The sequence below is a fragment of the Fusarium poae genome, chromosome 1 (assembly GCF_019609905.1).
Source record: "Fusarium poae strain DAOMC 252244 chromosome 1, whole genome shotgun sequence".
In the NCBI taxonomy this organism is placed as follows: domain Eukaryota; kingdom Fungi; phylum Ascomycota; class Sordariomycetes; order Hypocreales; family Nectriaceae; genus Fusarium; species Fusarium poae.
The window spans coordinates 8,273,871-8,291,065 of record NC_058399.1 but is presented as its reverse complement, the minus strand read 5'-3'; the positions used below and the strand labels follow the sequence as shown (position 1 = coordinate 8,291,065).

The 17,195-nt window shown below is 47.1% G+C and overlaps 3 protein-coding genes across 3 annotated transcripts; 2 read left to right on the top strand and 1 right to left on the bottom strand.

Annotated features, from left to right (window-relative positions):
- Positions 1-5,031: 5,031 nt before the first annotated feature.
- Positions 5,032-6,390, top strand: FPOAC1_002704 (uncharacterized protein; the record flags this gene model as incomplete). Its single annotated transcript, XM_044847280.1, has 1 exon — positions 5,032-6,390. One exon carries the CDS (start codon positions 5,032-5,034, stop codon positions 6,388-6,390), a length of 1,359 nt encoding a protein of 452 aa, XP_044713196.1.
- Positions 6,391-10,420: 4,030 nt separating this feature from the next.
- On the bottom strand, positions 10,421-12,327 carry FPOAC1_002703 (uncharacterized protein; the record flags this gene model as incomplete). Its single annotated transcript, XM_044847279.1, has 4 exons — positions 10,421-11,331; positions 11,381-11,629; positions 11,681-11,982; positions 12,035-12,327. The coding sequence occupies 4 exons, from the start codon at positions 12,325-12,327 to the stop codon at positions 10,421-10,423; spliced, it is 1,755 nt and encodes a 584-aa protein (XP_044713195.1).
- Positions 12,328-13,978: 1,651 nt separating this feature from the next.
- Positions 13,979-16,081, top strand: FPOAC1_002702 (uncharacterized protein; the record flags this gene model as incomplete). Its single annotated transcript, XM_044847278.1, has 1 exon — positions 13,979-16,081. One exon carries the CDS (start codon positions 13,979-13,981, stop codon positions 16,079-16,081), a length of 2,103 nt encoding a protein of 700 aa, XP_044713194.1.
- Between the last annotated feature and the right edge of the window lie 1,114 nt (positions 16,082-17,195).

The following is a 17,195-nucleotide window of genomic DNA, read 5'->3' as shown; positions in this document are numbered from 1 at the left end:
TGTAGTATGCTCAATCTTGATGTCGGTTACTTTATGTCTCATTCACCTCATGAATCCTTGGTGTTGCAGGCCTATCTCCATATATCAATGCAACAGACTGACTCACAATGTAGACTCACCATGCAAGGCCAAAGACATGAGTTGTTGATAATGTCAGGCCTCATTCTCATCGCGATTGTGAATTTATCGCTGCATGGGCAATTCACCATAAATGATGCGTTAATGTCTCAAACGGATGTCTTTGTGCCGAATTACCGTACAGAAGAAGGATGGAAAAACTAGAGTTTCTGCCCAAGCAATGGCACTTTTGTTTTCGTTTTTGGAGATTCCTGCATTATGCACCTCGATCGAAGATGAGGCCCGATCAAGTGGTGCAGAGCAGAGAAGAAGTCTTGGAGTAAATGAGCAATCGATTCTTAATCTTCTAATCAACAGGCTCATCATGTCACTTGGCCAGCGTCATGAAGAAGCGGTTAATAGTGGGCTCCGTAACACACAGTCATTCCCTGCACGTTGGACTGCAAGCGGAAATACGATCCCAGCGAATGAAAAGGTTGCATGTGTTGGAGTAAAGAAACAACAAATGAGGAGCGGAACGTTGCAGGTTTATTAGTTTTAGGGTGAGGCACGGAGGCTGGCGGACATTAGTAGATTTGCTAGATTGTCGAGCGGACTGCTGATCACTGAGAGGACACCAGAGGACATCAGAGGACAGCCTAGGAACGGCGGAGGTAACACAGCCCCAAACTGACATGTCGTCCAAGGTCATATTGTCTTTGTGCCTAGCAGGTCTCGTGACAACAACAACCAGGTGAAACCGTGAAACATGGGGTTTCGCGGAAGCCTCAATTAGGCACCCGAGCATTAATTATCACTATTGGCCTGATGCTGCAAGTCTCGTTTTGTTTCTTCTTAGCCCACCTGCCCACCCAGGCGGCTCACGCGTGCGTAGAGGTAAATAGCACAGTAAGCCTAACCCTAGCTTCAGCACAGCAACGTGAGCTATCATGGGCGGCGGGAGGAGGGGAGTAAATGGAGAGAAGCCTCTGCAGTTTGAGTTTCATGGCTGATCTATCGATCAGCTCAACAGCTCTGATCTGAGCATCATCAATCCTAATCTCAGCCGTTGAACAAAACTGTACATAACTGTATGCTAATAACAGTTGCTATTTCTGTGTGTCTGTATCTCTGTATCTGGATCGATCTAACGTACCAATCTTATGTGATGGATGCCCCACAACTCTGCAATCTCACAAAGATAAAAAGGAACCCCAGATTTTTGTTGTGATTTGATTGAAAGAATCAAAAATTTTGTTTTTGTCTCATTCTGAGACCCTGCAGAGTGTGGGGGAGACAAGACAGAACAAGACAGACCCCGCGTTTTTCGCAAGTCCAGCAGATGACGGAAGGATGCAGGGTTAGAAGGCCAAGAGCGAATGACAAGGGAGCGATAAGAAAGACAACCTACCAGAGGAACTGAGATGGGGATGAGACACAAAAGCACGAGGGAAAAGGTCTTGGAACTTGGAGGGGGGGTATTTAGAGTTTCGGCCTATGACCAGAACGAGTCGAGAACCACTCCCGCTGCTACGGCTTGATCGGATAGGTACTGTGTTGTGCTCCTATCCTGTTCTCGTGACTTGGCTTGAGTCTAGATGCCAAGACAGGCACAGTCTTTTGGGTCATGGTTGCTAGTGATGTCACGGCGATCAAGGCCAGGCCAGAACTCGCGAGAATCAAGGCAAAACAGCTTTAAAGAATTTTCCTTCAGAGGCGTACAAGGACGACAGGAACGATCAACGTTTGGTGTTCCTCTGAACGAGGAATAAAGACCTGGCGATCCAACAATGTCCTCTTCTTCGACCCAACCCTTCTCTTGGGTTGGGGTTGGGTTTTGTCTCGGTGCGTCACCAGTCAATCTCACCCTACCACCCTTTGTAAAACTTGGATTGACCCCATTGGAATTCCTTCAAGGACAGTAAACGGACCAGGCTCAAAGAGGGAGAGCTGACACTGGGTACCAGAGACATGGCGTCACTAAGCACAATGAATCAATGTCTTGGTTCAACGCTCGTCATTCGTGGTCGCAAGACCCTGCAGACAATGACAGCTGGAGGCTTCTGAGGCACCCTCCCTCGACTTTGTTTTCCTTTCTGGTGCGGCGTGATATTCGTCGCAAGAACCCAAATAAGGAGCATGCCATCTTGTTGTCACACGTGCTCATCAGCATGTAACAAAGGACCGTGGATGGGGGATGCCTCGTTCCGGCAGGTACAGTTCTGACTACCTCTACCTACCTAGGTATATGATAGTGCATCCGCTGGCGGTAATCGCGTGGGAATGGGAAAGCCAAAGTATAGATAAGAGATCCCGCTCCGAGGCCCCTTCTGTCTTGCGCGTTCTTCGGGCGAGGACCCGGAGTTGCCGCTGAAGGACCTCCGGTTCGGCCCACTGACTCGTGGATCGCCACGTTGAATTGAAGATCTTAACTACCGAGCGAGTATTAAGTTATCGCAAAGCTGTCAAGGATCGCGTCAAGAAAATAAGGTGAAGAACATAGTAGGAGCGTCTCCATGCCAAGCACATTCTGACTCTGTAGCTACAGCAATAGCACAAGCCTATGATTGTTATCGTGATGCTCACTGGTGGCTGGCTGGTTGTTGTTGGCGTGCGTGGATGCTGCCTTATCAGTTTGGGCACGCGATAAAGCTCCGATACCGTGACCCCCAACATTCAGGTCGAATCAACTAATTGGATGTGAGGAATCGGCAAGTACTTACTACCTTGGGTAGGTAAAGTTAGGTTCAGATGATCTTTCGTATCTTGCCCGTAACAGAAGCTGTGTACCCGATATAACATCATATCATAGGCGCGTGTACAGTAGCTGCTAGGTTCTGTGTGGAACAATTCTAGACGGCTATCTCGCGCCAGCTGGCTCGTCTCGATTTGTCCTGTGCTATTCAAAAGCTCCTGTCAGTCCACCATCACAGCTCAGCTCGTAGTCCCTTTGAGACACTTGCATGCGATATTGTTCGACTGGACGAGCGACCTGATCATCTCACTCAGACCATCATTCTTCGTATAGCCGGCCGGAGCGTGAGCAAGGCTGTCGATACTGTGAGAAGGGCTGTGTTTTCTGCTGGCGGTTCAAGCGGACATGGACCCCGAAACACAGACTGACTTCCTTGTGACTCGCCAGTTTGACCAGGCCTGTGGTATTTAATTGTCGAACTTCAATCTCAGACATTTGCTTGGCACTCTCTGCCCCCTGCTCAAAATCCCCAGCCTGAGCCTGTCCACGCCCCGCTCAATGCCCACGAGGACTACCGTAGTCGTTGGGATAAGGACATAGAATATTCGTGGTTACCGCTCTTTCGTACAAGAAAAGGACCCAACCTGTTACGGAGGATATCTCGACTGTTTTTGTTGTTGAAAGAGAAATTCTGCCTCCTCCAATATTCATTCCAACACGGGATTGACAGCAAACAAGCTTCTCCGCGGCCCTAAAACCATCAACCTTGTGCAATCTGATTTGTCAATATCAGATCCCTGCGCATCTGGCTGTCTTTATTACCACGACCACAGCGCAGCAGAAGTTTGCAGAGCTGCAAGGCACGACCCGTTACGTATCCGCGATAGCGTAACACAAAGCAAACAGAGAATCAATTCGGGGTCCTTACAAGTGCCACTTGGCCATCAAGACGTGATTCGCCATTGCTCCCAAGCTTCTAGGGCTTTGACGAACTCACAAGCGTCACCCTTGATCGACGGACCAATCCAAGCCATCGTGTTTACGTTACTGAAACTGTCCATACAACACAGTTGCCAGTACAGTTCACTTTTGCTGGGGACAAGACGGACACGCGGTCATTCCCGGGCTGGTCTTCCTTGCTTGCTCTACTCTACTCTGCTCTAGCTGGCTGGCTGGTCTGGCCTCCGGTTTGCGGTGTGTTGCGGATCTCATATCCGGGACAGGCTGGGCCTGAAATCGAAGCTTGTTGAACCTAGACAGGGTTTCCGTATCTTGATCCAAGACGAAGGGTCCTTTTAGGGAGGAAACACTGGGAAAAAAAGCAAGATTAGGGGACTGATCGACAAAGGGAGGGAGAGCCCTCAATTGAATGGAATTTTAGGCAAAGCAGAGTGAGACTGAACCCTCGTTCTATCAATCAATCAATCAGGGCTGAGCATTCCAACCAAAAAAAGAAGCACTATTTACTATTTGAAAGAAAGAAGAAAAAACAAAGCAGGTGCGTTCAGTGCCAGCGAACGAGGACCCACTAGGTAGGCACGACGCACAGCACAGCACAGCGGCCCTGCCCTGAAGACTCACTGTAAAACCCCTACAAAACAGACGCGGACCCACTTCCGCTCCGCCAGACACTTCACCTCCAGCGTGGTGCAGCGCAGCGCAGCCCAGTGTGTGCAGCAAAGTGCCAGCACACCCTGGCTCCCTGCCCAACCTAGCGCCCACCGAGGCAGGATCAAAGGTACCGGCCTCAAGGCTTCCAATTGTCACACTTGCCCTGTCTGGGTGTCCGCGATTCGGACTAGGGTCCCAGGACTAAGACTAGGGACTAGGGGGTGGCCACAATGATGACTCCACGCTCCTTCCTGCTGGCGGAGCGGCAGCGACAGCATCAGCATCAGCACCAACGCCCTCTTTCCTCCCCTTGTACTACCGGGACTAGTAGTCATCACAATACTTTATCTATTCATACTCCCTTTCTATCTCCCGTTCCCACTCCCATTTCCACACGTTTATCTTCCTCCTCCTCATCCTCACCTTCACCTTCTCTTACTTCGTCTCATTCTCATCTTCCATCGTCTGAGCCTCGGTCTCTATCGATCCAAAGTACATTCCACTTACATACATCGCCACCGGCATCCATTACCAAGTTGGCGACTCCAGCGATTTCGACCCAGCAGTCGACCACATTTTCACTCTCGCGCTGGTCGCCCAAGTATGACGATAACGAGAAGCGCACCAAAATCACTATATCTTCAACTCAGCCGACCTTCGATGCAACAATGGGTAAACGCAAAGATTGGCGGGAGACTTCCAGCTTGTCCCCTTCAAGCCCACCTAAAACCACTGTCAGCTTGACCATGAGACCGACTACACCTACCAGCCCAGTCAAGATCCCTACCGCCAACAACAGATATACCGCCCATCCTCAAAAACGTCATTCGTCACAGAGAAAACGAAGCAATGACTCTCGATCTTCGGACAACCTCTCACCATCCCTAGCTGCACTTCTGGCCGTCACGGATATTCCCAAGCACAAACAGCTTCAACGACGACGACGCCGATCTGAAAAGACCTTGACAGTGCAGGAGGTCATTGAATGCCAACATGCCTCAGAGAAGGAACTCAGCTGGACATTCAGCAGTCCTTTGGATATGCTCCTCTCACCACCCCAGGATATCATGGATGATGACGACAGTGTGAGCGATTGCAACATTGGCTCCAGCATGTCCACAAGGACTTATTCCATTGACTCAATCCCTTCTCTTGATGACTCGTTCTCGAGCGATGGTCTTTCATCTCTCGGAAGCCCCAGGACCCCTAGCCCGTGTTCGCGAAGAACCAAATCAACTCCCATGCGAAAATCACTGGAGCCTGTCATCTCCCCGCCTGGTTCGGTAGACGAGCATCCTTTGGCCGGAGATGATTTGGATGTTGACGACTTGGACCTCACCGTCGTCGATCAGCCCGAGGAGGTTCAGCCCAAGTCACAGTTCCTAGAGCCTTTCAAGCCATTGAGGTCTGTGTTCAAGTCGAATCTCACTGCATCTCTCCGGGCTCTCCGCTCGGCTGCTCGATCCTTTTCGGTTCTTAATCTTCCATCTATTCCTTCGGACGATTACCTCACTCGATCAATTTTGACTATTGATCCCAACGTCCCTTATGCAGATGAGCGTCGCCCACCTGTCTCCGAGGAGATGCCTTCCGCAGCCATGCGCCGTTATCTCAACCCTACGACGAATGCCAGAATTGAACCGCCCGCAAAAACCGTTTTCGCGGGAACTTTTGCTGCATCCATTCAAATGCGTACTTACAAGATCCAGCGCTCCCGAGCACCTCCGGGCTCTACCCGAAACTCTTATCCATCAACTTCGCTCCAGTCACAGCCCTCCCCTGCACCTCAACAGCCACAGCCGCAGGCCCCCACACTGGTGCCAGGCATGCGACAGCGGGAAATGCGTGAGAATTCCGACTTCATCCGTATTGCTGTAATGGAGATGGCCATGCGCAAGTGTGGGAAACTCGATGACCAGCGACCCGGACGGGCCCGTTTTGCACTTCCGCCTAGACAAACATCGACCAAGCCCTACGAAATGGGTGCAAATGGTGTTCCCGCCCGCTGGGTACCTATTATGGCCTAGACTGCTATTGCTGTGCCTCGACAGACAATGGACACACCAATTCGGAAGGGCTCAATCCAACATTCATGGCATGCAACGTCATGTACCTAGCCATGATTTTTTTTTGCATCGCTACAATGCCAATTCGGGCAGGACACCCAGAAGAGGACCAACCGACAAGGGTTCCACCTCGTGGGCACATTATGGAGTGCCTGACGTTTACCCATGCCATTGGGTGCTATGATGCAAATTTTTTGCCCCATCTCAATGGAAGGGTTTTGGAACACCACCCGCGACCCATGGTTCCACAACCCGACGATGGCCCCAGGGCAAAATGAGTTGTCCTGGCTCTGACTCGAAAAGAATGGGGCAAAGTCACTTATATCAAAAGCAGATTGGTCAACGAACACGAACCCGAAACAAATGGGCTACGGCACTCGTCTTTACATGAGGGCATTGACCAAAACACATGACACTATCCAATCACAGTTTCCATTAGACATGGGAACATCTCATCATTCTAGAAAGCGGCTAGCATTTTCAGGAGTTTCCATCATTCACGTTATTTCATTTATTTATTCCCCTTTCTTATCACCGAGCGGTGGAGAAAAAAGCACGCGATTATCAGCACACAAAGACATGGATTTATTTACTTCTTGTACACAACAAAATTTTCGTCTTTTCTCTACACAGATTGGTCTCCTCGGCATTTGACCCCCGCCCACGCGGGATTGGCCAGAGTTGAGCGAAATTTCGGCTCACTTTCGGTGATCTGGAGTTAGTGAGATGAAGTTCGGAGAATACTCCCGGCAGAGGAGTCATTGTATTTGTTGACAGGAGTTGGCTGGCATTCAGGGCCGGCAGGAACAGAGCATTGAGATTGGCGAATTTTGAAAGGATTTTTTTTTTATTGAGCAGGACTGGTAATTTTACTGGTACATGTCACACAGATTTACAACCGCCCTTTGAGATGGCGAGACGAATGGGCGCAGACGATACGGAAGGCATTGAGCGGTCTATTTACTTGGATATCCATTTGTTAACACTTACATATTTTTATCACAACATTTACATTAATTTTTGGTGTTCACGTCTTACATGTCGGTTAATATTACCAGCTTATCCCTTTGGAGCTTCTGGACATGGAGTTTTGGAACTTCTCCCGAAGAGGTAAAGCTACGTCTGGGCTGAACAATGCACGAATGCCCAACCAACCACCTCATAAAAACAACAGCTGGCTGCGCTGTAAAGCATGTTGGCGTTGTTGTCTCAGTCATCGACTGCCTGTTCATCAATGAGAAACGCGTGGTCAACGGTTACTGGATCCTGGATACATGGAGCGTTTGGCACTTTCGGCGGACAAGCTTATTTCACACTCTCCGCTTGAGCAGTCGTTAGGGACCTTCTCTTTATGCTTCTTACCCGGGCAAAACTGGAGCAGCAACGACAGGAGTTTCTCTTGCGGGACAGAAGAACTTCTAGAAGAAAGTTCCTTCTTGTTGTGGGGTGAAAAGCCGTGAGTCTGCATCGCTTCAGACGCTAGTCAGGGGCCGGGGCTATAAGCGCGGTAATTGTCGATGTTTTGGCTATGGGCAAAAAAATCGATGACTCCCCGCTTTCGATAAGGGAAATAAATGGTGTGAAAAGTAAAGATTTTCCTCAGGGGTCCCTTTCTGCACTTTGTTGTGCAGTAATAGTTTCGATGGTATCCTTACGGTCCAAGGGGCGTGGCGGAAACAATTCTCCCTCTATCCTGTCCCAGGTAGCCCCATGTTCTAGACCGCTCATTACGAGATGCCATTCAACAGTTTTGTGGTCAAATATTAGACGGTATTCATTCGACGGAGCGGTGTATTATTGATTGCTAATTTAGTGGTTATGTGGTCTTTATTGGGAGGCTTACGAGTGGATCGCCAAGCTGTTGAAGCCTGCATGCATATATGTAGGGCACGGTACAAAATGCCCTGATACCTTGATGAGGCTGAATATCTTAATGAAACCGCCCAAGCCGAGGCTCAGTACCATATAGATAGCAGAGGCACTTTTGCAAATCTTCCACTGGACAGATACTCACTTATCTATACCCCAGGAACGACAATCCTCTCCGCGAGGATCCTTGGCGTCAGAGCCCAGGGTATGAGCTAGCCGCGACAAGAAGGAGACAAGACTTGCTTCTGGTGGAGGAGCAAAAGTCCCCCGCGATAGACAATGTCGCATGAAATACTTCGATTTTGAAATACCCCGGCCTCCACGTTTACGAGGAGCTGTAGTTATAGGCAGGTGAAAAGGCAAAGGTGGATTTTCTGCAAAAGATCAACCGAATAAGCCCACAATCCGCTTTTGAGTTGACCGAATCTATGGAAACTACTATCTGGCCTCTAAGTGATCTGAAGATGTTCCTAAACGAGTGCGAACTTGCATATGTGTCGTGTATCCCATCCGTATCGTAGCTGTCAGGAGATGAGTGAGGTTATGCTTCAAGTTCAACTATGTATAGGAGTGATAGCATTATTCTGATTCAGTCAATGTGGAAAGCTAATAGTGTTATAATAATTATGAGCCTTGATTTGCACTGATAAATCTCGTCTAATCACCACATAGTCTCACGTCGGCCCTCTTAGTATTTAACGACGAACATTGTCTTGTACCCCCCGGCCTGATGATATAACAATTGGTATATGTGCAACGTATAGTTTAGTACTGATCAAAGCCCAAGGTAATACTTACTTGGCTTGAAATTCAAGGCAAGCTGCGGTTGTTGTCAGTGTTGTGGACAATAAGGAAGAGGCTGTCTAGGCTTAGATGTGCTCCCATGTTATGTATTGAATGATATATGAGGTATTTAGGTAGTTACACCAAAGTACCAGGACATATGTCGTTATCCAAAGTGACTACTTCGATCTTGATTTATAAATCTAAAATTTCGAATCAAAATTGTAGTGTGATACTCATATTTACGGTCATTAGTCCATTAGTTGATTTTAGGTGAGATAAAAACAGTCAAAAAACTTTAGTAATACTAACAGTAGAAACAACCCGGATTTGAGGTTTCAGTGAAAGATAGACCCTGTGTCATAGAATATTATTGTTGGTTGAGCTGAAAGATGCCTGCCACACATGACCCTTTGAAAAGATAATTCAACATTATAAATTGACTCAATAGTTGACTCCTTAACTAGCATGTTATGTAGTATTCCAATATTACTAGACAAAAAGAATATTTAGATATTATACACCGAGTCAGACTATTACATGATCGGTTCCCGCATGAGTAGTGAAGCCTATACGAACTACCTAAAATATATATTTTCAGTAGTTGAAAATGAGCAGTTGAAATAACAGTGAGAGTTCTCAACCACCTTAACCAAGGTCCTGGAATAAGATGTGATATCAAATAAAGAAATGTGCTAAAAATAACCATCTATCAACTCATGACTGTCCGGAAACACAACAGTGACATGAATGTAAAACTCATCCGAAAGACACAGAATTTCTTAGCCGACTATATCTTGGCATAGAAATTGAAATCAATTCAACAAATGTATCTAGTTTCTTAGACCGAGAATCATATTAGTCACACTTTCCGAGTGTAGGAGCGGAGGTTCCTAACCCCCAGGCATGCCACGGTTCAGCTGTCACGAGACTGTCTCATGACAACTTTACCCATCTCACCATGGACAGGGTTATGCTTATATCCTTGGCGCCATCTGATCTACACGCAAGCTACACGGAACGAATGCCCAAGCGAAACGGACATTGCGATCAGCGCGCTCGTACCATGGGTGACAGACTCTCGTGTCCGATGGCATTCACCGCAATAAGCCACACCGGCTTTTGAACCAGAACAGCGTCGTTGATCTTGGTCAGCTGGCAAAACGGTTGACTAGGCAATGGCTATTCTCCGTTTCGTTCCGTAACTCGCGTCGACTTGGGCATCGGAGACAAGGAATCACAATAAGCAGGCGAGCTTGGTACTGTAAGGTCTAATCCCAAGCGGATTATAGTATTAGGTATCAGATCGAGCTTCCAATCACTATCGTTGATCTCATTATTATGAATAAGCTAGCCAGCCATGCCAATTCGTCAATCGCTCCGTCCTCGTCATGGAGAGGTACGCACTATCCTCAAGCCTATCCTGCAGCTCTTTGAACTTTGGCGTGGGTGCCTTTCTCTCGAATAAGATATCGAGCTCCAAAAATGTTAGATTCCTCGTCTCGGGAAGTCTAAAGTAACACCATATTAAGCAGAAAAAACTCGTTCCGGCATATAAGAAACATGAGGCGCCGCCGATGTCCCAGGCGGATGGGTTCAGCATCTTGGGCATAATGATGTTGTTAAATATTAGGCAAAGGTTGTATGTCACTCTTGCTAGAGCAACAGTCTTGACTCGTAATCGAGTGGAAGGAATCTCGGCGACCACAATATAGCAGACGGGGCCAATAGTCATGTCGTAAACAAATGTCGTGGCGATAATTAATCCGCCCAAGGTCCAATTGGCGCCGGTTCGGTCGCTCAGTACCGCCCAAACGATGCCGCCAGCGGTCAAAAGACAAATTGGGGTGATGAGTCCGTAAAGGTAAAGTTTTCGACGCCCTACAAAGGGCAGCAGAATCCAGGAGATGATACCGCCTGCGATACCGACTCCATAGCAGGTTGTTGAGAGGTTGAAAGAGATGGATGCGCTGAAGCCAGCTTGTTCGAAGAAATATGGCGCGTACGATGTAAGCGACCAACCACTGAGAGCCTGAGAGCACCATGCGAGACATGCAATCTCAGTCCTTCGTCGGTTGACTCCTTTGAAGAGATCCTTATAACTGGCTCCTCCATAGTTATAGTCCTTCTCCATCTTGTTGGTGTGTTTCATCAATGAGATGGTGTCTTCGATGTCGGTATGGTTCTTGTTACAAAGCCGTGCGAGAGCCCTCTTTGCGTCTTCGGTTCGTTCATGGCGAATAAGCCACCCTGTTTTCAAGTCAGATAAATTGTGTGGAGATGAAGGGGGCGCCCTTACATGGGCTGTCGGGTGCGAACCACACGCCGAATAACAACGGTATCGCCCATGCCCATTGAAGTGCAAAGGGAAGGCGATAGGACCATTGTGAAGTCTCATAAACAAGCGAACGAAGAATCCCTGTGCCGATCACCTGTCCTACAAGCCAGCACATGTTGATGCTGCTTAGAACAAAAGGACGCAGAGCATTTGGAACGACTTCAGCTGCATATGTGGCAGCTAAAATTTCGATGACACCCCATGACAGCCCTATAGGGGATGATTAGTGTTTTGGACAGAATTAGACATGTGTGAACATACCGGATAGAGCTTGTGATGTCAACAAGACGCCGATGCTATCGGCAAAGAATGCGGGGAATACAGCGATGCACATCCAGAACAAACTGACAAGCATCATCTTTCTATATCCGATAAGATCGGTGATGTAGCCGTGCGCCAAGAGACCTATAATCTCGCAGACAATGGCAGCGTTTTGTAAGCCCATCTGCCACGAAGGTGAGATTTCGTAGGTTCGGTCATCTGAGCCTCCTGTGGGCTTGCCGTATTTTGCTCTAAATGCAGGAAAAGCAAAGAGACCGGTTACCAGGGACTTGTCATAGGCTCTACTTTTCTTTAGCTTATTATCTAAGAGATGACATGCAGAACATGACTTACTCCATTACAACAGTCAGGAAGAGCAATAACGACCAGCCCACGGCCTTTGGATACTGGCGACAACAGGAAAAGAAGGTGGCTTCCTTTTCGTCGGCAAACCCACGATAAACTCGTCTCGTAGTTGAATCGGAGGCGTGAGTTTGGGGCAGCCACAGCGAGTGAGAGAGACCATTGGAGAAAGATTCGAGATCAGGTGAACTGTTTTCTGTTCCTGTTTCGGTTGCAAACTCAGGTAATTCTGGTAGAGGTATGGGGCGAGCATCTGTAGGGATAACTTCGTTTGAAGGGCCCATCTTTGTACGGATAATTGGTGTTGAGTGCCACCAGCGCAGTCTCATTTCGATTACGCGGATTTTGTTTTTTATTGTCGTATGTGAGTGAGACCATGTTGAGATGAGAATATCCTGGATACAGGGTTGAAGTTAGGTCCAGGACGACAGGACAGGGCAGGACAGAACAGGACAGTCAAACAAGCTTGCTTATTGATTCCCTAGATTGATGATCATGATAATTAGATACAAGTTGAATGATTGATTCAACTAGAAGATGACGAAGGGAGGGAGGGAGGAAAAGAAAGAAAGAGTGAATCGAACGAATCGAATATTAAGCCAAGCTTGGGCGTTCGTGCTCTGTGGGGCGTCATGTCTTGCAGGAGCGATTGGTCAATTGAGATGCGACCAACACGTCACTTTTGCGAAAACTGGTTGGCCACTTTAACTCTTTTCTCCCGAGCCGTGGGTCATGTTTTATTTTTGTAGTGTAATAGTTTGTATGGATTACGGGGTGATGAAGGATTTGCCCATGGGGGACTATTTTGGTCCATGAATCTATGGATTGCAGAGACTTTCAATGGATACATAGTATATCTTTTACTTCAAGGTATCCGCCAATAAGGACACAACTGTTGGTTTCTATATCTCTCTGGAATGTTTATATTTATCTTTAGTGTAGTACTCCCTCACAACTACAAAACATGTCATGATTCTCTTCACTTGTAAAGCAATAAGCTCAAGAGTGGAACTGTAAAGAATTTCAACCCACCATCTTTTTGTAAAAATCTGGAGTCGGTCCGATCCCCTTACCTCAACCTCGGCTCCGGTATAATGGCTTCGCCTTGTCTCGCCTTTTGGCTGGGGCCTCCATGCCACGTTATTTGACAGCGACAGCGGCAACGTTGCCTGTAAAAACAATACTGTTCGTTCTAGTATTAGTTAGTACTCCCTTACATAATACATCTCTGGGGAAGAAAAATGCACGGGCAAAAGGTTTGATTGCCTCATTACAAATATGTTACTATTCTCAGCTAAAGATTCAATTCGAGAAACATCGATTGATCGATCAATGCAGCTAATCACGAATTGTAATAAAAATAAAAATAAAAATAAACATCCAAAGGCTTCTTTCTCTGAGAGTCGTCGAGTTTGAGTTTTGGTTTAAGCTTATCAGTTCATGCTCTTCTTATGCACTGCATTACTGATCTTCAACCCCCACTATTGTTCACTGACAGCGCTGTAACGTTCAGTGTTGTACAGTAGCTTGCAGTAGTACTGTAGGCCAAGATCGGGCAAGATACCTGACAGATTGGACCATGGACGCACAGTCCAGAAAACATCAAATGATAGTTCTATTATCTCACAATGGCATTGTTGTTCTCTAATTTCCAAAACCAACTAATAGGTAATATTATCATATTAAAAAGAATGAAGCCTTACTTTTAAGGCTTCAAATTCACTTCATGTGCCCAGGCCCCTCCGCCAATAACCTGCAGGTGGAGTCACGTGCTCAGACGTTGAATTCTCAGCAATGGAACGAGTGCAAACAGATTCAACACTAACTAAAAGTCAAACTTTAGCCCTGGGTTGGGGTTAATCGCGATACTCCCTGCATTAGCTGGCAGCCTCGAATATCAATGCTCGCCTTACTCAAGGACCCGAGCACCATCCTATGCTGAGGTCAATCAACAGGCTCGCAAAACCGCGGGTCTTAGTTACGAAGGATGGGCTTACACGGACCAGCTTAGCAAAAAGCTATTCAACCGAGACACCACAGGAAACACATTCGATTTCACCAGATGAGGAGACACTTCAAGAGGCACTTGAGCAAGTGCGAATGTTCTTGGCAGTCGTGGAAGAACGAGAGAAGTCGGCAGCTGAGAAAGTGCGGATTAGATCAGCTGTTGAAAAAGCAAGACTACAAAGGAAAGCAATTGAAGCAAACAAAGCTACCAAAGTGACAGCCCTCAAGACGACTGCCGTCAAAGGAGTCGTCATTACAAGAGCTGCTGCCAAAGCCATTGCCACCAAAGGCGTTACCACCAGAAACATCCCTATCAGAAGTGTTCCCATCAAACCAACCACCACACTGAAAGATGCTGCTATAAAGAGCGCCCCTACCAAAGCTGCCATTGCGAAGGATATCACTGAAAAGAATGTTATTGCGAAAAACACTACTGCAAAAGATACTGCAGTAAAGAATTCCACTATAAAAGCCACTGTTGCGGAGGATGCCATGACAAAGATTATCATTGAGGAGGATATTCCTATGAAAAATGACACCAAGAAGACTGCCGTTTCGAAGGATAAGTCTGCAAAGAAAGTCATTACGAAAGACGCTGTTATGAAAAAGGCTGCGGCCAACATTGCCTCCGCCAAAGACGTTACTGCGAAAGATACCACTACCGCCGCAGATGATACCACAGCTGCAAAGGTCGGATCTTCTTCGCCTTTCAGGAGTTCTAGACCTATTGGAGTGGTCAACAAACTCACTCCCAACAGGATCAGGCAACAAGCACATACAAAGTCAAAAATATCGCGGAAAAGGTCACGAAATGGAAAACCGTCGTTGAATGGACCTCCATCGGAACCGCCATTACTGTCGGAGCTGCCAGAGCTGACATTTCAGCCAGGCCCATCAGCAGCTGAGGAAGAACTAGGAGAAGAAGAACCGACAAGAAAACCATTGCCAAAACAAAAGCCGTTGGCAGAAGATAACTACTGGCGACTGAGAAAAGAAAACCACTCTGAAGAACATCTCAAAAACTTGCAAAAACTGAAAAGTATGTCAAAGGAAAAGAGGAACGAACACGTTAAGGAGACGTATGGATGGTCATTAGAAGTCCCATACTCGAGGGAGCTATACTATACCTCCAAGAATCGTAGAATGAATCCCATACTACACAAACGATTTGTTGCACTCCAACAACTTCGTTTGATCATGGGTTACAGTACCGAGACAAGTTTTAAGGAGGACTGGCTGGAAGACCTGCCTCACCGATTGAGGAAGACTAGCATGAGGGATGTGAGGCTCATTTGCATTGACACTGACAGGGTACGAAGACTACCATATACACTCAAAGACGAGATCAAGAGACGCGTCACGTCTTTTCATCTTGGCGTATCAATCCTCGATACCAGGGACATTCGGGATGTCGTCTTGCGCTCAATCAACTTACCAAACCCGGCGGATCTTATCAAGACATATGAATTCGCGGTTCAAACCGAAGTCTCTGAACCAGACAATTTTATGTTCGGGAAGACACAGGCGATATCTCTGGACGGCATCAAGAAGAAATTCGTTGAGTGGCAGCACGACCGAACTGTGATTGGCGTCGCATACTCAGCTCGTAACGACTATGTCATCTTACGAGACTTTGGTGTCTTTCTTGACCATATTTACTGGCTCGACCTTTGCCAGGCGACATATCTCATCGTTCAACAGCCCCAGGCACTTTCCCTCCGCATACTGCTAGAAATATTGGGCATCCGGTACTCCAAGTTACACTCAGCTGGTAACGATGCTCATTTTACACTGCGAGCTTTGTTGGGGTTGGCAGTTCTTGATGTGACAAACGAGTTGCAGCATGGCGCATGTCTTCAGCCCTGGTACCAACTGGCCGCGAGAATCGCAAAGGCTCCGCTGCCACTAACAGAACTAGAGGAACTGAGACAAAAGGAAAGAAGACTGGCCGAAGTGAAATCAGCCACAATCAATTGGAGCAGAAAAGCGCAGTTGAGCAACACCCCGTTGCCGTACCCTGGTCAGGATTGAAGATTGGATCAGTTGCCAAAATCTTTATCCAGAGGCGGTATCATACCTCTGACTTGGAAAAGGCTTAATTGCTGAGAGGATAGGACAAGAAAAAGGCTTTGTCAAATTCTTCCAAGCCAAGACCTTACCTCTTGCCGCTTCTCTCAAAGAAGACAGGTTGTTTGCAGCCCCTGGCTACGATGAGAGTCGCTGACAAGGCCTGCAGAGTAAAAGACGATCAGAAAATCCAGGAAATATGTAATAAGTGATCAAAATAAGGATTCATGACGCTATCAGGATTTTTCATCATGGTTACTAATGAGAGGCAGGCGAGAATGCTTCTCATGTGTAGCAGGTGTCAAGTTCTTTTGAGGATATGATCTGATGAAGTAACGCCTCCCTAGACATGGTTCCGAGATACGGCAAACTTGGTCCATGCACATAACAAAACATAGCTTTACAATTGCCGATCGCGAATCACATGCTCATCGCTGACTATTTGATGCCAAGTGCGCAAAAAGGTCAAAAAAAGTAAACCCCATTGTCGGGATTGAGCGTCAAGTTCTCGCCCTTGTTCGATATATTCTGGGGTATGGCACCACCAGGTTGGTTCCAGCAGGTTTTTTGCCACCCAGAACAACGGACAGGTCCTCTGTCTTTCAAGGCTACTGCAGTCAGTACCTGATGAAATGAAATGATAGAGGCCTGTGTTGGTTGTCGGTGGGCCCCGCCATGGGAATGGTCAGATTGTCAGCGCTCAAAGAAGTAACATGAGGCCAGAACGAACGCTGTTGACGACCTCATTCCGGTAGAGGCCGGAATTCACATACACAAGAAAAGAGAGGATTGATCTATTATATCAATATTATATTATTTATGTATGAGACTTAATGTTGACATACAAGCATCGACTTGGACTACTATCACTGGCTAGACTACTCCACATCAACAAACATGTCCCGAGAAACGAATTATCCCAGTAAAAAAAGACAATAATACGTTCAAATAATACATCCATATATATTTGACAGGTCATTCATTGTACTCATTTTCTGTGAATTCCCCAAGTTTCCTAATATGGGTTTCCCTGGTTCCCCGGAATCGCCCGAATAGGTCAGACAGCCCAGGGGCCAGC